This window comes from Argopecten irradians, chromosome 5 (genome assembly GCF_041381155.1).
Source record: "Argopecten irradians isolate NY chromosome 5, Ai_NY, whole genome shotgun sequence".
Lineage (NCBI taxonomy): Eukaryota > Metazoa > Mollusca > Bivalvia > Pectinida > Pectinidae > Argopecten > Argopecten irradians.
In genome coordinates this window covers 4,903,128-4,927,252 of record NC_091138.1, presented here as the reverse complement: position 1 = coordinate 4,927,252, position 24,125 = coordinate 4,903,128, and the positions used below count along the sequence as shown (strand labels likewise).

Sequence of the window (24,125 nt, the reverse complement as noted above, 5' to 3'; positions counted from 1 at the left end):
AATAAAATATTATATTATTGATTGATTGATTGATTGTATTTCGCTTATAACAATTTTCCTCAACATTATGTCTTAACCTTGTAGCAATATTTGCCTGAGATATATGCCGTGATAGATGGTTTACCTAATTATAAACCAAAATAACTGAGAATTTTGATATATTTTTATTACAATGTACAATTTTTGACAGCATTTGCCTCCCTTTAATCGTTCATATATATCTCAGACATACATGTGTACGCTTGTAACAAGAAGAAGAAAACAAATAAAAGTGGAAAATCAATGTACAAGAAACGTAAACAAAAAAGAAGGATATATCTTCAAGAAAAACACCTTCATGACAAAGGCGAAATACCTTTGTCATGAAGGTTTTTTTTCTTGAAGAAATATATGATATATGTACAAAGAACTTTTTTTGAACTTCATATATATATATATACCTGTATAAGCAATTTAACATTTTTTTTTACATTTACAAAACTTACAGATAATTGGCACAAGCTTTGAAAAAAGAAATATCATTTTAGAGTACTTTAACATTTCAAATGTTATATATACCATATCAAAAAAAATACTTATTGAAATGTTAGAGCTAAGACTTTGTCAGCATGTATTTAAAAGTGTTTAAAATATTTTCATAAGTTTAAAATGATTTCTTTATTTAAAAACAATTTTGCCACGGTTTTAAAAAACATTTTTTTCTTTTTCTCTTTAGCGTTAAAAACAACAAGAACACAAAAGGACGGAGTCAATTGTTAATTCATTTGAAAACATACATTGGTATATCAGTCAGCGGGAACATTGATGAAAATGCAAGAAAATAGAAACAACTATCAGTAATATTCAGATAAAGCTACAAAATATAAAATACATAATATCAATATACACTAAATCATTTATTTTAAAAATCAGGTTAACCTCGATATATTTTAACATGTGTGTATAATATCTGTATACAGCACTAACAGAGATTTAAATAGTATACTATTTAAATCTCTGGCACTAATATACAGCAGACATATAGACATAAAGTATTGCTCTAAGCATAGACGAGTTATCTATCTTTATGGGCCCCACCAGCGCCGATAGTCAGCCCCGGTCCCAGTGAGGGACAGCTCAGCTGCTTGATTCCACTCGGTTTTGGGACAAGGATAGAGTGTGAATATATGAATAAAAAATAAACAGAAAATTCGGCTCGGTTCTTTTTTCTCCATAATTTGAACTTTTTTACAATGCAGGTTACTGAAAAAAGGGCGATTGAACAGCCAGGGCCGTTTTCGATTATGCGGTTTGACTGGTCGGACCTAGTTGGATTAAAGACGGACCTGGTGATTTTATATCGTATTAAGACGAGCTTTGACAAAACCATCACAGGCCTGTATCAGAAACTGCAGGTCCGTCAGGATTTATACCTGAAATAATGACTTTTACAAACTGTCGAACCGGTTGTTCCGAATAAACGTTTTAGTTTAGGTGCGTTCGAACGAAAAAAGAAAGAGGTAAACCGATAATATTAATTTCGTTATATCTAAGATCAAATATTGTTCGATCGATTAATCTAATAATATAAAAAAATGAATTTATTTTCTCATTGTTTCTTTTCGGTTTAATACATGACTAAATCTTGATAACGATTATTAATTCCGCAATGTTCGGAAATGGTATTTAGTTTGGAGTTTTCATATCCCTGTTTTATTCGGAATATTTGTGCAATTATGTAAAAACCCGAGTTATTCCGAGTGTATTAAGAGGTAGAGGTTGGAGGATGACAGAGTGCAAGTGAAGTGCTGTAGGTTTATTCTAGGCAGCTGTTTGAATCGACATATTGTTCAGGATAATGCTATAGACTACGAAAACAATTTTCTGTAACCATGTACTTGAAGGAATATCGCGTGTGTATGCCATTAAGCGTAAAGGAGGTGAGTAGGCAATCAAAACATGGATATTGATTTGTCAGTTTGTTGACAGTGCCTGTGTAACCGAGATTGGTGGTCGTTTGTACAGGTGGACAACCGGACCTGGTGTCGATTGTCGTGTGACAGATCCGGGGTGTACAAGTACATGTAGCCATGCAGTCTATATGGTCATCTATTCGGGGAAATGGTCGAATTTATTAAAACTCTAAAAGTACAAACAAACGACTATTTTTTTCAATGGCTGTTGTACGTCCAGTACATGCCAAACATGGAATAGAAATTTATACCAGACTGGACAAGAATTTACCAGACATTACTTATTCTTGTAGATAAAAGTCCAAATTACAAAAGATCCCTTAGTTAATAAATCATATTTTATTCAACAATATTAAATAATGCAATAAAATTTCAAAATTCAATGATATGTAACATCTCTTGTTTTCCATAAAGAGAACTCAGAGGTTAGATGTTCATTTGGTGTTCAACCGTTTATTAAACAGCCCTGTAAAAAGTACACAAAACACAGTTAAAATAGTACGCTCACACCGACACGCACGCGCCTGAGACATATATATATACCTGAATAATACTTACAATATACAGTAATAAATGTACAGAAATGAAATGTTATTCGACTGCACTTTTATCTTACAATGAGTTATAATAGTTAATATAGCGACTTCATATAAAGCTATAGATGAATAAGCTATAACTGTACGGACTATCAGTGCTATATGCTAATTATAATATATAGAATAATAAGGACTAAGCTACTTATAGAATGAACAGCTATTGGAAAAATATAATAAACTTACCTCGCAGCCATGGTGCAAAGGCTTTGGTAAATATGAAATATATGGACCTGCCCCTCGTCCGTCCCTAGTAAGTCTGGCACGTGTATACCTGGGTATACAGGTGTACCCAGTCCTTGTCGTTGGCGTCCATTCAATGGTCAGTCTCAGGTCACGTGTCATGACATGCATACATAATAAGCTAATATGTAAAACGCACACCACATAACGCACACATAATAGACATAGAGAGACACATTCACATGACGCTACTATTATATCATTACAGGACAATTTGACCAACGGACATATGTGTACATGTATCACAGGACAACTTATACTCACTGTTACAGATACAATAAAGTTTCAAAGTTTAGAGTTTCATACTAACTTTCCAGTGTGCTTAGCAAAAGCAAGGATTTATAATTCATTGGCAAAAGCTGAGAAAGTGATTTTTTTTGATGCTGTGAAACAGCATTCTTAGGTACGCTCAGAGAGCCTGTGCACATCAAAACAATGAAACCACTCCGCGATGAAAATTAAAAGTTGTTTTGTTCATTTCACGTAATACGTGATGGTATGAAAAAATAAAACCCCAATATTCAAAACCACAGACATAGAATTTGTACATACGTATACACCATGGATGGAGTGTTTTAAGTGTTCAGTTGGGACTCTATGATATTTGTATTACTCCGAGAACACTGGTCTCCTGAAAATCACGAACAACGCCTTCTTCGCTTTCATCCTCCGCAACAGACTTTCGATGGATTTTGGATTGTGTATGTTTATTTAAATTTAACGTAATTCATGCTTCTGATCGGTTATTGTAATCAAATGTTAGGAAGGTAACTGCAAAAGAAAGTTCTTATAACGCTTATAAAGTTTTTTGTGTTGGTTGTATTGACGAACTATAGCTGAGATATTATTGCGCAGTAAAAGTTAATAGTTTTGAGTATGTGCCTCCTCGATCCCTTGATCTGTCACTGGGAGTTCTGTCTTTTGATTATCGACAACTGCGGTAAATGAACTTATATTGCCGTGTAATGTACGGTAGCCTTATGAAAACTTGCTAAAGTCTGATGTATTTCAGGAAGTTTTTTTGATGATAGCGTTCTTATGAATTCAAAAGAAATTTGACTGTTATAAGTAACCAAATAATGTACCCTTTACGAGACAAACGTATATGGCATGTTTTATTATAAGTCAAAAGTCGGCAAAGCAAAACTCACGATAAATGTTCTGCACGATAATATCTCGCCAACCAGTTACTGTTAGGCTTACAAAGACTTGCTAAAGTCCGATTCATGACATGAAGTTTTCTTGATGTTAACGGCTAGCGTTCTTGTGAATTTAAAAGAAATCCGAGTGATATACGTAATGAAATAATGTACCTTTTTTTGGCAAAAGTATCTGGCCATGATTTATTAATCAAAAGTCGTCAAAGCAACCCATGTTAGTTTTCTAAAAAGGAAACCAAAACATATCCGGAAATTTTAATATTTCTAATGTTATATTTTTCCGAAAATTTTCTTCAATGTTAAAGGCCCACTACCTTTCCGGAGCAAAATTTAAAGGTTTCTTAAAAAACATTAATAACAAAAGAAAATATATATCGAAGGCTTAAGATGAGGTTACAACACCAAACATATGCAAAATTTCCTGTCTAATGTACGATAACAGTGGAGATTCTTTTCGCTGTTTTGCCGTCTGGCGCAGTGAAAGTCAACTACCGCGCGGCATTTAGGACGACGGCGGGAAACATAAAACGACCCGCGTTATGAAAATTAACATTTTATTTATTCTAATTAAACAGTTCTAATGATGATGATAAGTGTGCTAGTAAACGTATAGCTAATAACTTCTGCGACTCTACAAAATTATTGATCTCGTTTTACATTCCTATTTCAAAAATTAAAAGCCGTTTCGGAAAGGTAGTGGCCCTTTAAGTGGATATTAAGATACGAAAATGTTTACTTATTATTTTTTTGTCTTTGAAGAGACATTGATGAAATTGATAATTTAGCAATTAATAAAGAATTATAATAAAAATGATACTCAGATTCTGAACGGTTTCATTGGTGTTGAAATCGTTATTTCAAAAATAATTAAGAAATAAAATTCATTACAGTTATTTCAGGATAATAAGTTATTCAACTTATTGTTCTTGAAAAAGTTATTCAACTTATTGTTCTTGAAAAACTTCAAATATCATAAAATAGATACGGTATATCGTAAATATTTTTTATTAGACTCCGAAATTCAACACTGCACACTTATGTATAGTTTACTAAATTCTATATTTAAATGAAAAACCAATTTCTTTATTCCTTTGTTTGAGTCCATCATTCACAGCATCTATGAGTGGCCTTGGCACTTTGTTTCTTTTTAGCAAATGATATTTTCATTTAGCAAATAGGGCGTTGCACGCGTCATTTTTCGCGCACCACTGGATATGCTAGAACACCCAATATATGTTACACACCAATGCATATCAAAAATATGACAATCAGTGCTTAAATAGCGGCCTTTACGATTGCAAAGTTTATGACTTTCAGCAAACACTTTACGCCTATTTTACATTCAAAACATGAGTAAATCATTTCAATTATAAGTAGTGTTTGTAAAATAAATTTTATTAGTTATACTGAAATATTAAAAGAAATGTGTAAAATATAAAAATGACTATTTTTGCACCATGACATGTCTATAAAAGTATGTGTGGCTTGATCGATAGATATCAGTTGGAGACAGTCGTCCAAACAGACTAACTCTAAATTCAGTATTATATATCACTAAGAATTTTTTGTGCCTCACTGTCCTTGTTTCAAATAGGAGATGAGAAAATGTAGCTGCCATTAGCGAGGCTTGAACCCAGCACATTAAAAATTTTCCATACGTATATACACTCTGTATGAAAAATTATTCCGAATGGCTCTATATGAAAAATTATTCTGAATGGGAAAATATAATTTCAAAATTATTTATACTACTATTGAAGTTGACATATATATACAATGTACCATAATTAGATATATAACCTTTTATCCCCTAAATTAAGTGTTAAGAAATTGTTTTGCATTTATAATTAATGATAGTGAAGGTAACTTGGTCAAAAGAGACAGAATAAAAATGTAGTAAGCTGAGCATGATTGTGAATTTTGTGTTATAGATACTGATGGATATATATACCAGAAGAGTTCAAATCAGGGTCACAATCAATAGGTTTTTTTCTGTAGGGTATATAACCTTGCTGTAGTGAATACTTATTGTATCCTTAATTATCACCACCATATAGTAACTACTGGTACCAAATCTTACCGTGAAATCATTTGATACCACTGGGCTTGTCTCTTCTTTATTTTGTAGATCCTTTAATCCATTACTAAGCTAAATTGAAACATGGAACATCCACAAATATATAAATTAATGCATAGATATGTGCCAGAACTTGTAGTAATTTGAAGTAAATTCAGTTAAACTATGAGACATTTGCGGTTATCTTTGACTACTTTAGCTTGTGACCTCGTCTGCTGGCCATATCACAGAACCATTGGTTAACTGTGGTTATCTTTGACTACTTTACCTTGTGACCTCGTCTGCTGGCCATCACAGAACCATGAGTTATCTGTGGTTATCTTTGACTACTTTACCTTGTGACCTCGTCTGCTGGCCATCACAGAACCATGAGTTAACTGTGGTTATCTTTGACTACTTTACCTTGTGACCTCGTGTGCTGGCCATCACAGAACCATGAGTTAACTGTGGTTATCTTTGACTACTTTACCTTGTGACCTCGTCTGCTGGCCATCACAGAACCATGAGTTAACTGTGGTTATCTTTGACTACTTTACCTTGTGACCTCGATCGTCTGCTGGCCATCACAGAACCATGAGTTAACTGTGGTTATCTTTGACTACTTTACCTTGTGACCTCGTCTGTGGCCATCACATAGAACCATGAGTTAACTGTGGTTATCTTTGACTACTTTACCTTGTGACCTCGTCTGCTGGCCATCATAGAACCATGAGTTAACTGTGGTTATCTTTGACTACTTTACCTTGTGACCTTGATCGTCTGCTGGCCATCATAGAACCATGAGTTAACTGTGGTTATCTTTGACTACTTTACCTTGTGACCTCGTCTGCTGGCCATCACAGAACCATGAGTTAACTGTGGTTATCTTTGACTACTTTACCTTGTGACCTCGTCTGCTGGCCATCACAGAACCATGAGTTAACTGTAGTTATCTTTGACTACTTTACCTTGTGACCTCGATCGTCTGCTGGCCATCATAGAACCATGAGTTAACTGTAGTTATCTTTGACTACTTTACCTTGTGACCTCGTCTGCTGGCCATCATAGAACCATGAGTTAACTGTGGTTATCTTTGACTACTTTACCTTGTGACCTCGTCTGCTGGCCATCACAGAACCATGAGTTAACTGTGGTTATCTTTGACTACTTTACCTTGTGACCTCGTCTGCTGGCCATCACAGAACCATGAGTTATCTGTGGTTATCTTTGACTACTTTACCTTGTGACCTCGTCTGCTGGCCATCACAGAACCATGAGTTAACTGTAGTTATCTTTGACTACTTTACCTTGTGACCTCGATCGTCTGCTGGCCATCATAGAACCATGAGTTAACTGTAGTTATCTTTGACTACTTTACCTTGTGACCTCGTCTGCTGGCCATCACAGAACCATGAGTTAACTGTGGTTATCTTTGACTACTTTACCTTGTGACCTCGTCTGCTGGCCATCACAGAACCATGAGTTAACTGTGGTTATCTTTGACTACTTTACCTTGTGACCTCGTCTGCTGGCCATCACAGAACCATGAGTTAACTGTGGTTATCTTTGACTACTTTTACCTTGTGACCTCGTCTGCTGGCCATCACAGAACCATGAGTTAACTGTGGTTATCTTTGACTACTTTACCTTGTGACCTCGATCGTCTGCTGGCCATCACAGAACCATGAGTTAACTGTGGTTATCTTTGACTACTTTACCTTGTGACCTCGTCTGCTGGCCATCACAGAACCATGAGTTAACTGTGGTTATCTTTGACTACTTTACCTTGTGACCTCGTCTGCTGGCCATCACACAACCATGAGTTATCTGTAGTTATCTTTGACTACTTTTACCTTGTGACCTCGTCTGCTGGCCATCACAGAACCATGAGTTAACTGTGGTTATCTTTGACTACTTTACCTTGTGACCTCGTCTGCTGGCCATCACAGAACCATGAGTTAACTGTGGTTATCTTTGACTACTTTACCTTGTGACCTCGTCTGCTGGCCATCACAGAACCATGAGTTAACTGTGGTTATCTTTGACTACTTTACCTTGTGACCTCGATCGTCTGTTGGCCATCACAGAACCATGAGTTAACTGTGGTTATCTTTGACTACTTTACCTTGTGACCTCGTCTGCTGGCCATCACAGAACCATGAGTTAACTGTGGTTATCTTTGACTACTTTACCTTGTGACCTCGTCTGCTGGCCATCATAGAACCATGAGTTAACTGTGGTTATCTTTGACTACTTTACCTTGTGACCTCGTCTGCTGGCCATCACAGAACCATGAGTTAACTGTGGTTATCTTTGACTACTTTACCTTGTGACCTCGATCTGCTGGCCATCATAGAACCATGAGTTAACTGTGGTTATCTTTGACTACTTTACCTTGTGACCTCGTCTGCTGGCCATCACAGAACCATGAGTTAACTGTGGTTATCTTTGACTACTTTACCTTGTGACCTCGATCGTCTGCTGGCCATCATAGAACCATGAGTTAACTGTGGTTATCTTTGACTACTTTACCTTGTGACCTCGTCTGCTGGCCATCACAGAACCATGAGTTTATCTTTGACTACTTTACCTTGTGACCTATCGTTGCTGGCCATCACAGAACCATGAGTTAACTGTGGTTATCTTTGACTTTACCTTGTGACCTGTCGTCTGCTGGCCATCACAGAACCATGAGTTAAACTGTGGTTATCTTTGACTACTTTACCTTGTGACCTCGTCTGCTGGCCATCACAGAACCATGAGTTAACTGTGTTATCTTTGACTACTTTACCTTGTGACCTCGTCTGCTGGCCATCACAGAACCATGAGTTAACTGTAGTTATCTTTGACACTTTACCTTGTGACCTCGTCTGCTGGCCATCACAGAACCATGAGAACTGTGTTATCTTGACACTTAACTGACTGTTATCTTTGACTTTGACTTTACCTTGTGACCTCGTCTGCTGGCCATCACAGAACCATGAGTTAACTGTAGTTATCTTTGACTACTTTACCTTGTGACCTCGTCTGCTGGCCATCACAGAACCATGAGTTAACTGTGGTTATCTTTGACTACTTTACCTTGTGACCTCGTCTCTGCTGGCCATCACAGAACCATGAGTTAACTGTGTTTATCTTTGACTACTTTACCTTGTGACCTCGATCGTCTGCTGGCCATCACAGAACCATGAGTTAACTGTGGTTATCTTTGACTACTTTACCTTGTGACCTCGTCTGCTGGCCATCACAGAACCATGAGTTAACTGTGGTTATCTTTGACTACTTTACCTTGTGACCTCGATCGTCTGCTGGCCATCACAGAACCATGAGTTAACTGTGGTTATCTTTGACTACTTTACCTTGTGACCTCGTCTGCTGGCCATCACAGAACCATGAGTTAACTGTGGTTATCTTTGACTACTTTACCTTGTGACCTCGTCTGCTGGCCATCACAGAACCATGAGTTAACTGTGGTTATCTTTGACTACTTTACCTTGTGACCTCGTCTGCTGGCCATCACAGAACCATGAGTTAACTGTGGTTATCTTTGACTACTTTGAACCTTGTGACCTCGATCGTCTGCTGGCCATCATAGAACCATGAGTTAACTGTGGTTATCTTTGACTACTTTACCTTGTGACCTCGTCTGCTGGCCATCACAGAACCATGAGTTAACTGTAGTTATCTTTGACTACTTTACCTTGTGACCTCGTCTGCTGGCCATCACAGAACCATGAGTTAACTGTAGTTATCTTTGACTACTTTACCTTGTGACCTCGTCTGCTGGCCATCACAGAACCATGAGTTAACTGTGGTTATCTTTGACTACTTTACCTTGTGACCTCGTCTGCTGGCCATCACAGAACCATGAGTTAACTGTGGTTATCTTTGACTACTTTACCTTGTGACCTCGTCTGCTGGCCATCACAGAACCATGAGTTAACTGTGGTTATCTTTGACTACTTTACCTTGTGACCTCGATCGTCTGCTGGCCATCACAGAACCATGAGTTAACTGTGGTTATCTTTGACTACTTTACCTTGTGACCTCGTCTGCTGGCCATCACAGAACCATGAGTTAACTGTGGTTATCTTTGACTACTTTACCTTGTGACCTTGTCTGTGGCCATCACAGAACCATGAGTTAACTGTAGTTATCTTTGACTACTTTACGTCTGCTGGCCATCACAGAACCATGAGTTAACTGTGGTTATCTTTGACTACTTTACCTTGTGACCTCGTCTGCTGGCCATCACAGAACCATGAGTTAACTGTGGTTATCTTTGACTACTTTACCTTGTGACCTCGTCTGCTGGCCATCACAGAACCATGAGTTAACTGTAGTTATCTTTGACTACTTTACCTTGTGACCTTGATCGTCTGCTGGCCATCATAGAACCATGAGTTAACTGTAGTTATCTTTGACTACTTTACCTTGTGACCTCGTCTGTTGGCCATCATAGAACCATGAGTTAACTGTGTGTTATCTTTGACTACTTTACCTTGTGACCTCGTCTGCTGGCCATCACAGAACCATGAGTTAACTGTGGTTATCTTTGACTACTTTACCTTGTGACCTCGATCGTCTGTTGGCCATCATAGAACCATGAGTTAACTGTGGTTATCTTTGACTACTTTACCTTGTGACCTCGTCTGCTGGCCATCACAGAACCATGAGTTAACTGTGGTTATCTTTGACTACTTTACCTTGTGACCTCGTCTGCTGGCCATCACAGAACCATGAGTTAACTGTAGTTATCTTTGACTACTTTACCTTGTGACCTCGTCTGCTGGCCATCACAGAACCATGAGTTAACTGTGGTTATCTTTGACTACTTTACCTTGTGACCTCGTCTCGTCTGTGGCCATCACAGAACCATGAGTTAACTGTAGTTATCTTTGACTACTTTACCTTGTGACCTCGTCTGCTGGCCATCACAGAACCATGAGTTGTGTTACTTGACTACTTACCTTGTGACCTGTCTGCTGGCCATCACAGAACCATGAGTTAACTGTGGTTATCTTTGACTACTTTACCTTGTGACCTCGTCTGCTGGCCATCACAGAACCATGAGTTAACTGTAGTTATCTTTGACTACTTTACTTGTGACCTCGTCTGCTGGCCATCACAGAACCATGAGTTAACTGTAGTTATCTTTGACTACTTTACCTTGTGACCTCGTCTGTCTGCTGGCCATCATAGAACCATGAGTTAACTGTAGGTTATCTTTGACTACTTTACCTTGTGACCTCGTCTGCTGGCCATCACAGAACCATGAGTTAACTGTAGTTATCTTTGACTACTTTACCTTGTGACCTCGTCTGCTGGCCATCACAGAACCATGAGTTAACTGTAGTTATCTTTGACTACTTTACCTTGTGACCTCGTCTGCTGGCCATCATAGAACCATGAGTTAACTGTAGTTATCTTTGACTACTTTGACCTTGTACCTTGTGACCTCGTCTGCTGGCCATCACAGAACCATGAGTTAACTGTGGTTATCTTTGACTACTTTACCTTGTGACCTCGTCTGCTGGCCATATCACAGAACCATGAGTTATCTGTGGTTATCTTTGACTACTTTACCTTGTGACCTCGATCGTGCTGGCCATCACAGAACCATGAGTTAACTGTGGTTATCTTTGACTACTTTTACCTTGTGACCTCGATCGTCTGCTGGCCATCATAGAACCATGAGTTAACTGTAGTTATCTTTGACTACTTTACCTTGTGACATCGATCGTCTGCTGGCCATCATAGAACCATGAGTTAACTGTAGTTATCTTTGACTACTTTACCTTGTGACCTCGTGTCTGCTGGCCATCATAGAACCATGAGTTAACTGTAGTTATCTTTGACTACTTTACCTTGTGACCTGTCTGCTGGCCATCATAGAACCATGAGTAACTGTAGTTATCTTGACTACTTTACCTTGTGACCTTGTCTGCTGGCCATCACAGAACCATGAGTAAACTGTAGTTATCTTTGACTACTTTACCTTGTGACCTCGTCTGCTGGCCATCACAGAACCATGAGTTAACTGTGTTCTTTGACGACTTTGCCTTGTGACCTCGTCTGCTGGCCATCATAGAACCATGAGTTAACTGTAGTTATCTTTGACTACTTTACCTTGTGACATCGATCGTCTGCTGGCCATCATAGAACCATGAGTTAACTGTAGTTATCTTTGACTACTTTACCTTGTGACCTCGATCGTCTGCTGGCCATCACAGAACCATGTATTACCAAAGGCTTACTTGGATATCTCAAAATTATCATGAAACTATTTTTTTTTGCCAAAAAATGTATATCCCCAGAAAATGAACCCCTAACAAAATCAAGCTTTAACTGTAAGTAATATTTTGTGTTGGTTTCTGTTCACAGTACCGGATCGGTCAGCTTTACATGATAGCCAAACACAGCCATGAACAAAGTGAGAACGGTGAAGGTGTAGAGGTTGTCACCAACGAACCATGTGAAGATGAAAAACACGGAAAAGGACAGTTTGTTTACGGAAAAAAGAATACATTTATCAAAGTTGGTAACTTCTAAAACAATTCTTAATGTCTGTATTTGTGCATGATGGATTGTAAATCCTAGCTTCTAATGCATGGTGGGTGATGTATGTTCATGCATAAATTAAGTGTATAATCTTCTGAAGAATTTTAATTATCTTTCCTTTTGTATTCTTAAGCTATGGATGAAGCATAAATGTATGTATGCCGCCAAATTATATAAAATTAAGTGCATAGGACAAAGAAGTAATTCTAACAGTGTGGACAAAATAGATATTGTCAAATTTCCGAGACGATCTGCTCCTTTGTCTCAAGACACAAAAAGAATAAACACACATAGAATATACAGATAAACTACTTCATTACTTTATAAATACTTAAATGTAAAAGGCATGATCAATTGGCTCAGTTTTATTGGTTTAATGCCTTATTTACAGCCAGGATAATTTAATTAGGACATGCTAGGGTTATAGTGGGTGGAGGAAAGCTGGTGTATATACCACCAAACCACAGTCAGCACCTGACAATTAATATTCCCTAACATGGGATTCAAACTCACGACCCAGAGGTGGAGGGCATGTGGCAATATGTATGTTGGGATATTATAATTATCACTTGGCAATTGTTGCCCCTGGTTATAAATAACTATGATTCAAGGTTACCTAGTTATCTACCAGTCAATATTAAACTTCTTCTACATAACTGTATGGGTCAGGGTCATGATGTTAAGTAACGTGTTGTCACATTTCTTCCTGAATAAGAAGCCCTGCAGGGGTACAATCTGTAGTTGTGTTAACCTAGACTGAATACCTATAACCAGAGTTATAAATAGAATCTGTTTAGTGTTTGTCCTGATCAAGATCTATATATATAGAGTGGTCTGATCATTACATTGTTTCTTGATCACCTAACACATTATACCACTTTATACCTTAATATATCTTAAATCAATGGTCCAACTGTCTATCATTTCTATTGTTTTTGTATTGCCGGTGACGATAGTTTGCGAAGGCGATACAATGGTGTTACTTTTCCGTCGGTGGCGGCGGTGGCATTGTGGTCAACATTTCATGTTAAAGTTTTGTATTTAGCTCAGTTTCTCAAAAAGTTTAGTCTAAACCTAACCAAACTTTAAACATAGATAAAGGACATTATTATCACCTTAACACACCTAATTATTGCAGGATTAATTTCAGGCCATGCACGTGGGATTCAAGGGCTGTGAAACTTAGGGATGCTAAACTATATACTTAGCTCTTTTTCTCAAAAAGTATAAGTCTAATTCTTAACAATCTTGGAACATAGCTGAAGGCCATCATTATCATATCAACATACCTAATTGTTGCAGGAAAAGCGATTATAGTTATGTAATAAATAAACAAAGCAGTACGGGCGATACTTACACCCGTAATTACGCGTAATTCTCTATAGTGATCAAATAACGCTTTGATCATCACCAACAGCAAAATCAATACCATATTATTTGACCAATGAAAGACACCAATAAAGGAAAGCTTAGATATTTAAAGACTTGAGTGACAGTGTCAATCCATTCAGGACTTATAGCACCCAACCTACCCTGCCCTCGCCCCAACGATTTAGGACCACCTGAGTGTGGTGGTCATATCTATACTATCCTCTTGTTATATTATAAGTAAAGGACATTAGTATGTAAAGCCAGCATCAACAAACAAGTATACAGCTTATAGCTTTCAGACCATTTACCAAATTATATACAGAGTTCTGATCACAAGTGTGTGTTACAAAGCTTTAGTTCTTGGGGACAATGGAGCAAAAGAATCTACATGTCCAGAGTGAAATCTAACAAGCACTAACCCATGTCTCGACAGAAGTAACTACATGTCTAGATTGAAATCTATAATTCTACAGTGTCTCTTCACTGTAATAACATTAGAGCACATTCTCTTGTTGTATCGAAATAAAGGATAGCATGCAGCTAAACAATCTTTTACACACATTTGAAAATAAGGTTTGTTTTGTTTTGACAAGGTTTGTTGATTTAGATCACACTTTATACAATGTTCTTTTAAGATATTTTATAACATGTATATGGCTGGTAATGGATGTGTATTGGGTTTCATCACAAATTATGTTGATTTTCTTTTTCTATATCCATTTATTGTACACCATTTTGTACAGATTATTTATCTTTTACATTTCTAAAATATAAGTTTTGGGATTATACTGTCATAAAAGTTTAGCTAAGTAAAGTGACATTGTACAAGAAAAGTCATTTTGACTTACATTTTGATCTCTAGTCTATTTCCTAACAGAATATCAATAATACTTCAAATATAGGTAATGAGGGTCTATAACTTGGTGAAGCAGTGAGTTACCATGGTTACTGTGGCAATGACATCCTTTAAGTAAATAAGTTCCTCTTGATTGACCCACATGACTTGTTGCAGTAACTTTGTATTTGGGTCAGAAGGTCACCTTGTTGTCATGGGTATATTGTCCTACAGTGTTATACTGGTAATAGGCTCCTAGAAATAAATGGTGGGATTTTAATGGGAGGGGTCTTATTACTGAATAAGGGCCTAAGTTTTTTAATGCCTTATACTTATAAGTATCTTTCTGTCTACACGTGAAAAGCTATGTATGGGTTACAAGGACTCTGTTTGACACTTTAATGATCAATAACACTGTTCTCATGTATATATATGTGTAGGCCATATGTTATTGTACACATGCATCAATATTTCCTATTGCATATTTATATATAGCTTCATTTGTATTCTGTTAATGATCTACATCAGTTCATTTAATGTGAAACTCCAGTGATATTTGAATATCTGATGTACAATGCAATAAGACTTTAAATCTTGAGGATAAAAGTTTCTATATATAAATGCTCATCAGTCTAATGAATATTTGAGTTTTTTTAGGTAGCTAGGATATACCTCTAATATATCTGCACCTGTAATTATACACTGTGCATAGTTATATGTTTGCTAGGAACTTTTTGTCTGTTCCCCTGTTTGTCCAGGCCAAAAATGAAATATTGATTGACTGACTTTTAGAAAATTTTCCAATTTAAAATGTTTTAAAACTGAAAATTAAATGAGTTAAACGAGTATGTCCAGTTTCTGCAACTTCCATTGTACTTATTTGTTCTTCCAAGGAAGTTATCTTATACTGTTTATTTAAAAGTTTTGTCACAAATAAACTGTAAAGATCTCAAAAGTTCCTGAATAGAACACATGTATCTTAGTACAATAATTCTCCTATAGACAAGCAATGCTTTGTATTCAGTTAAGATGATTAAGCATTCATTTAAAGGGGATTAACCAGAATGATGAGTTCGCACGGTGGTACATATAGGACAGGATGTTGTCAGGAAGTAGTATATATTTTTGATCTCCGTAACGTCTGTATCAAAACAGTACTAATGCTGTAGAAGGAATTTGTTTGTATTTAGTGATGTTCACTCACGCTTTGTTAACCCCAAGTCAACTGTGATAAAATTTGAGATATTTGTGTATTAAAGTCTAGCCTCTTCAATTATTACAAGTTAAAAGTTCACAAAGTTCATATATGTACTAGTGGATATGTATATATAGGATCTTACATGAGTGTTCATTTCATATGAGATTTTATGAAACAAGTCTTAAGACGTTTTTATTTTTGCGAGCCTTGACTTCGAGACGAGTTTCGAGTCTTAAGACGTTTTTATTTTTGCGAGAAGAGTTTCATAAAATCTCATATGAAATGAACACAAATTTAAGATACTTTTTATCACATAACTACAAATACCTACATAACAAAGAATTTCACATCAAAATGTATTAAAAAAAATCCACCAAAGGCCGCCATTTTGTCCCGCCGTCCTCGTAATTCTAACGTCATTTTATTGTTTCTGTCTGACGTCACAATGAATTTCCAGCCAAGAAAATCGCTACAGGTCATAATGCACTAGTGACATATGCAAAAAAAATTGCACGAGCGAAATCACTGGATATCAGGCGGATTGTGTGATAAAAGCAATTCTCATATATACTATTTTTTTAGTAGTTAAAAAAAAAAAAAAAAAAAAAGACATTTCTTACCAAAACATTCTTTCTTTCTTTCAGTCGCTTGCCAACCTGGATCCGATCTCTTATTCCAAGGATTTTCTACATTACAGAGAAGGCTTGGAACTATTACCCCTATACAATAACAGGTGAGTAGGTATATTACCCCTATACAATAACAGGTTAGTAGATCTATTACCCCTATACAATAACAGGTTAGTAGGTCTATTATCCCTATACAATAACAGGTTAGTAGGTATATTACCCCTATACAATAACAGGTTAGTAGGTCTATTACCCCTATACAATAACAGGTTAGTAGGTATATTACCCCTATACAATAACAGGTTAGTAGATCTATTACCCCTATACAATAACAGGTTAGTAGGTCTATTACCCCTATACAATAACAGGTTAGTAGGTATATTACCCCTATACAATAACAGGTTAGTAGGTCTATTACCCCTATACAATAACAGGTTAGTAGGTCTATTATCCCTATACAATAACAGGTTAGTAGGTCTATTACCCCTATACAATAACAGGTTAGTAGGTCTATTACCCCTATACAATAACAGGTGAGTAGGTATATTACCCCTATACAATAACAAGTTAGTAGATCTATTACCCCTATACAATAACAGGTTAGTAGATCTATTACCCCTATACAATAACAGGTAGTAGATCTATTATCCCTATACAATAACAGGTTAGTAGATCTATTACCCCTATACAATAACAGGTTAGTACAATAACAGAGTAGTATTATTACCCTATACAATAACAGGTTAGTAGGTATATTACCCTATACAATAACAGGTTAGTAGATCTATTACCCCTATACAATAACAGGTTAGTAGATCTATTACCCCTATACAATAACAGGTTAGTAGGTATATTACCCCTATACAATAACAGGTTAGTAGATCTATTAACTCTATACAATAACAGGTTAGTAGATCTATTACCTCTATACAATAACAGGTTAGTAGGTATATTACCCCTATACAATAACAGGTTAGTAGGTATATTACCCCTATACAATAACAGGTTAGTAGATCTATTACCTCTATACAATAACAGGTTAGTAGGTATATTACCCCTATACAATAACAGGTTAGTAGGTCTATTACCCCTATACAATAACAGGTTAGTAGGTATATTACCCCTATACAATAACAGGTTAGTAGGTCTATTACCCCTATACAATAACAGGTTAGTAGGTCTATTACCCCTATACAATAACAGGTTAGTAGATCTATTACCCTCTATACAATAACAGGTTAGTAGGTCTATTACCCCTATACAATAACAGGTTAGTAGATTATATACAAAACGTTAGTAGTCTATTACCCCTATACAATAACAGGTTAGTAGGTCTATTACCCCTATACAATAACAGGTTAGTAGGTCTATTACCCCTATACAATAACAGGTTAGTAGGTCTATTACCCCTATACAATAACAGGTTAGTAGGTATATTACCCCTATACAATAACAGGTTAGTAGGTCTATTACCTCTATACAATAACAGGTTAGTAGATCTATTACCCCTATACAATAACAGGTTAGTAGGTCTATTTACCCTATACAATAACAGGTTAGTAGATCTATTACCCATAACAATAACAGGTTAGTAGATCTATTACCTCTATACAATAACAGGTTAGTAGGTCTATTACCCCTATACAATAACAGGTTAGTAGGTCTATTACCCCTATACAATAACAGGTTAGTAGGTCTATTACCCCTATACAATAACAGGTTAGTAGGTCTATTACCCTATACAATAACAGGTTAGTAGGTCTATTACCCCTATACAATAACAGGTTAGTAGGTCTATTACCCCTATACAATAACAGGTTAGTAGATCTATTACCCCTATACAATAACAGGTTAGTAGGTCTATTATCCCTATACAATAACAGGTTAGTAGGTCTATTACCCCTATACAATAACAGGTTAGTAGGTCTATTACCCCTATACAATAACAGGTTAGTAGGTCTATTACCCTATACAATAACAGGTTAGTAGGTCTATTACCCCTATACAATAACAGGTTAGTAGGTATATTACCCCTATACAATAACAGGTTAGTAGGTCTATTACCCTATACAATAACAGGTTAGTAGGTCTATTACCCCTATACAATAACAGGTTAGTAGGTATCTATTAACCCCTATACAATAACAGGTTAGTAGGTCTATTACCCTATACAATAACAGGTTAGTAGGTCTATTATCCCTATACAATAACAGGTTAGTAGGTCTATTACCCCTATACAATAACAGGTTAGTAGGTCTATTACCCCTATACAATAACAGGTTAGTAGGTCTATTATCCCTATACAATAACAGGTTAGTAGGTCTATTACCCCTATACAATAACAGGTTAGTAGGTCTATTACCCCTATACAATAACAGGTTAGTAGGTCTATTACCCTATACAATAACAGGTTAGTAGGTCTATTACCCCTATACAATAACAGGTTAGTAGGTCTATTACCCCTATACAATAACAGGTTAGTAGGTCTATTACCCTATACAATAACAGGTTAGTAGGTCTATTACCCCTATACAATAACAGGTTAGTAGGTATCTATTACCCCTATACAATAACAGGTTAGTAGGTCTATTATCCCTATACAATAACAGGTTAGTAGGTCTATTACCTCTATACAATAACAGGTTAGTAGATCTATTACCCCTATACAATAACAGGTTAGTAGATCTATTACCCCTATACAATAACAGGTTAGTAGGTCTATTACCCCAATACATAACAGTTATTAGGTCTATTACCCTATACAATAACAGTTAGTAGGTCTATTACCCTATACAATAACAGGTTAGTAGGTCTATTACCCTATACAATAACAGGTTAGTAGTCTATTACCCCTATACAATAACAGGTTAGTAGGTCTATTACCCTATACAATAACAGGTTAGTAGGTCTATTACCCTATACAATAACGGTTAGTAGTCCCCTATACAATAACAGGTTAGTAGGTCTATTACCCCTATACAATAACAGGTTAGTAGGTCTATTACCCCTATACAATAACAGTTAGTAGTCTATTACCCTATACAATAACAGGTTAGTAGGTCTATTACCCTATACAATAACAGTAGTAGTCTATTACCCCTATACAATAACAGGTTAGTAGGTATATTACCCCTATACAATAACAGGTTAGTAGGTCTATTACCCTATACAATAACAGGTTAGTAGATCTATTACCTCTATACAATAACAGGTTAGTAGATCTATTACCCCTATACAATAACAGGTCAGTAGGTATATTATCCCTATACAATAACAGGTTAGTAGGTCTATTACCCCTATACAATAACAGGTTAGTAGGTCTATTACCCCAAACATATACAATAACAGGTAGTAGGTCTACTATCCCTATACAATAACAGGTTAGTAGGTCTATTACCCCTATACAATAACAGTTTAGTAGGTCTATTACCCCTATACAATAACAGGTTAGTAGGTCTATTACCTCTATACAATAACAGGTGAGTAGGTATATTACCCCTATACAATAACAGGTTAGTAGGTATATTGCCCCTATACAATAACAGGTTAGTAGGTCTATTATCCCTATACAATAACAGGTTAGTAGGTCTATTATCCCTATACAATAACAGGTTAGTTGGTCTATTACCCCTATACAATAACAGGTTAGTAGATCTATTACCTCTATACAATAACAGGTTAGTAGATCTATTACCTCTATACAATAACAGGTTAGTAGGTATATTACCCCTATACAATAACAGGTTAGTAAGGGCAGACTGCATCATCATTGTTTATTTGTTTTATGTATTGTATATATGAATATTTGTTTTGTGTGTTTGACCTATGGTCTTTTTTAATTGGCTATGGCAAACTGTATATATACAGTAAAACATGCCTATATCTAATACACTTACAGTGAGTTCGTGGTTATAACGTAGTTCATGTTAATGTTACTATAATATGTTTCTAATATGTGTATTATGAACTATGCTTATAATAAAGGGATTTTGTTGGTCCCCAGAGGTTCGTTATAACCATGTTTTACTGTATAGCAAATATGAACAGGTATGGGTTTTAGAAGATTTCCATCAAGATGAAATTAAGATTTTGAGGAATTTAAACATTTACACATGTATTCAGATCTGCCAAAGGTATTTTGGATTTTAAAAGGTTTTAAGTGGTACATCATGAAGTGGGCGGGTCTGTAATTCATATTCTAAATAATAATTAAGAGTAATGGGAAAAATATCTACCTTTTTTGCTCTTTGTTACACATCTTAGGTACATCAAAGAGATAAAAATTCAATTTTTTACAATTCCATCTTCTATGAATGGGAAAAAATCTACAATAAAATGCAGGCATAGATTGTATAGGTGCTTTTCCAAATTGATCCAGCTAATAACGTAAAAAGTTATTTGCTTGGAAAAAGAAAGTTATTTATAGATATTGGGAGATTCCGTGATGTGGAGTTTCACATCTCTCGGGATCCTTAGTGGGATTACATGAATGTGTTGTGTTAAGGATTTAGCTATTTTATTGGAACCTTAGGGAATGTCACAGTGCCGTCTATTTCTGTTTTCTTCAAATATGTCAGATTAACGGAGATAACCTCAGCAAAGTTAGGTGAAGGTTGCACTAAAGAAAACAAACATCATGGCAATCACTGGTGTTTTCTGAAGATTCTTCATTGGAAATATGGCATGTCCCACTTAGCACTGGTGATAAATCTCTTGAGTCTTACTTTTAGTGTGGGGAATTCACTCAGAGCTGTAATGAAGACAAACACTTAGTAAACCAACAATTACACACACAAAAATATGGAAACAATTAACATACAAATACTGCTGACTTATTTTTGTCAAGAAATATGCATGGTATGTTGTTTTTATTCTGTCAACAAATCTAGCCAAATAATAACAAGCCTTTTGCATTCTTCATTACAGTGTTACTGCTGCTACTGTATATGTTTCAGATAATTATACATGTATTACTCCTAAGCTTATGTCAGGTGAGCAGACTAGTATCAGCCAATGTTCCAGTGTTCAACTTCTGGCACAGGCATTGAAAATACCAAATTATTCAGATAGATGAATATGGTACAGAAAAATGTGGTTTTTTCATAATCTGTCACTTGAATAGTTCAATATTAAGATGAACATAGTTTTTCATGTACTGAAATATGATCAGGTGTGACATATATTGACCTTGTTTCATTTATAATTGATATCTGCAAAGTGGATACGAGCACTAGATATAGTTCCCTTGTGTATGGACATAAACATATCTAATGAAGCATGTAAAAACACATTTCAGACAGTAGTACCTTATCCTCAGTTGTATTACTATAGAGACAGACAAATTGTTAGGTTCAAAGTTTTCCTGGCTTCAGAGGTAAACATTTTGTATTGGGTATAACTTTATATCTATGTATGATGTATGTAATATGTATTTTACGTAAAAACAGATGGTGGTTTTGTTCCAAAATTCTTTTCTATCTCCACCTCAACACCTGGTTTATAAAGGTTTGCTCCTATTCTTTGTAGCCTTGTAATCATGTTTATGAATTAGATAGCTCAGTGACCTATGGAGATGGGAAAAGTTACAGGAAACATCATCAATCTTTTCAATTGTTCATTAACATATTTGAAATTCTATTAGTGCATGATGTATGATTTTATGAGAATAACAGGTTCTATTCCGAATACAATATTCTCTGTATATATTGATATGTGAGATGTTGTTGACCTAAAACTGAGCACCTAGGGAGCCATTACAATAATGTCTATGTAGTGTAGAAATGTCACACACTGCAGCCGCAGGGATGGGAATCAATATGTAGATCACTAGAGATGTTTTATTGGTCACATGACCAGCCACTTTACCACCGCAGTAACTCTGCCCTGGCTGTAAAAGGGTGATATAGAATTAGGATCTGTTATCAGATCATGTGTTTGAGGTATATCATGGCTTTTGTTTGGTCTGAGGCGATTGACGTCAGTGTCGTGTTAGTACCTTGTAGATTAGTATCTTGTTTCTAAATAGATTAAAAATATCACGCTGTACTTTATTATCTGTATCTTAATTAAAATATATATTGAATTTCATCCAAATATGCGATGAGAATATTAATTTTGTCCCATTGTCTAATTTTCAGTTTTCTACTTATACCATATCTATAAACCTGACACCTAGGGCTCTAAAATATAACAAATGTGCTTGCATTGGGCTTAAAGGGACACCTACATGTACATATTCTAATAATAAAATGGACAATCATTTCTTTCATCTTGCATTGCATATTTTATTGGATGTTTATTGAAAATAACATATACTTTTATCAAGTAATGGACATGAGGACTTTTTTAGGTCACCTGGGACGAAGTCTCAAGTGACCTTTTCTAATCGCCTTTTGTCCGTTGTCGTCCGTCGTCTGTCATATGTCCGTAAACAATTTACATTTTTGACTTCTTCTCCAAAACTTTTGAAGCAATTTATAAGGAAAATACATTTTTGAGTATTATTTGGTCATTTTTAATAGGAAATGAGTCAAATGTTGTCAGAATTATCAGTATGAGATGACTGACCCCAAGGGGCCTTAGGGGCTGGGTCAAAAGGGGTCAAATAGGCTAAAACTTCAAAAACCTTCTTCTGAAATTCTAGAAATGGTAGAATCAAATACACTTTATTGATGAAAAATTCTTAAAGTATTTTATAAAAAGTGTGAATTGTATGACCCTGGGGTCCCACGTTTCCCCTTGGGAGGGGATCAAGTTTGCTATAGTTTATATAGGAAAAACACATTTATGAGCATTTTTTGCTCAATTTTCATAGGAAATGAGTCAAACTTGGTTAGAATTATTAGCCTGATATAGCATTTTAACATCATATCCATAATGGTCCGGATGGACCCCCTGGGGGCAGAGGGGCAGGGCCAAAAAAGGTCATATAGGCTAAAGCTTCAAAACTCTTCTAAAGTTCTGGAATTGGTAGAATCAAATAATTATAGATGGAAAGGTCTTAAGGTGTTTTATAAAAATTGTGAATTATATGACCCTGGGGTCTCACGTTACCTTCTAGGGAGGGGTTCAAGTTTGCTTTAGTTTATATATGAAAAACATTCATGAACATTATTTGCTCAATTTTCATAGGAAATGGGTCAAACTTGATTAGAATTATTAGCCTGAGATATAGCATTTTAACATCCATATAAGTCCTCCATAACCCCCTGGGGGACCAGAGGGGCATGACCTAACAGGGTCAAAATGATTAAAATTAAAAAAATACTTCTAAGTTCACAGGTTTGATGGAAGCAAATACTCTTCATAGACTAAAAAGTCAAATTTATAAATCACTGACCAACTTCAAGGCCCAGCATATAGTGTTTATGTGTCTTTAATTTGTTTCATTATTTGTTTCATTATATATTCTAACTCAGGTGACCGTTAAGGCCCATGGGCCTCTTGTTTCACATCAATATGTTAATTGTTATATTGAACTGCTATATTTAAAATTGGACTGGCTTATTACTTGCCTTAGTATTATAG

At 35.9% G+C, this 24,125-nt stretch overlaps 1 protein-coding gene across 1 annotated transcript in view; it reads left to right on the top strand.

Annotated features, from left to right (window-relative positions):
- The first annotated feature begins 1,871 nt into the window (after nucleotides 1-1,871).
- The window catches only part of LOC138324219 (cytoplasmic phosphatidylinositol transfer protein 1-like), a 47,799-nt gene continuing 25,545 nt past the window's right edge, over nucleotides 1,872-24,125 (top strand). The window contains 4 exon segments of the mRNA XM_069269299.1: nucleotides 1,872-1,919; nucleotides 12,389-12,511; nucleotides 12,513-12,541; nucleotides 16,614-16,702. Of these exon segments, the coding sequence (XP_069125400.1) occupies nucleotides 1,872-1,919; nucleotides 12,389-12,511; nucleotides 12,513-12,541; nucleotides 16,614-16,702 (289 nt within the window).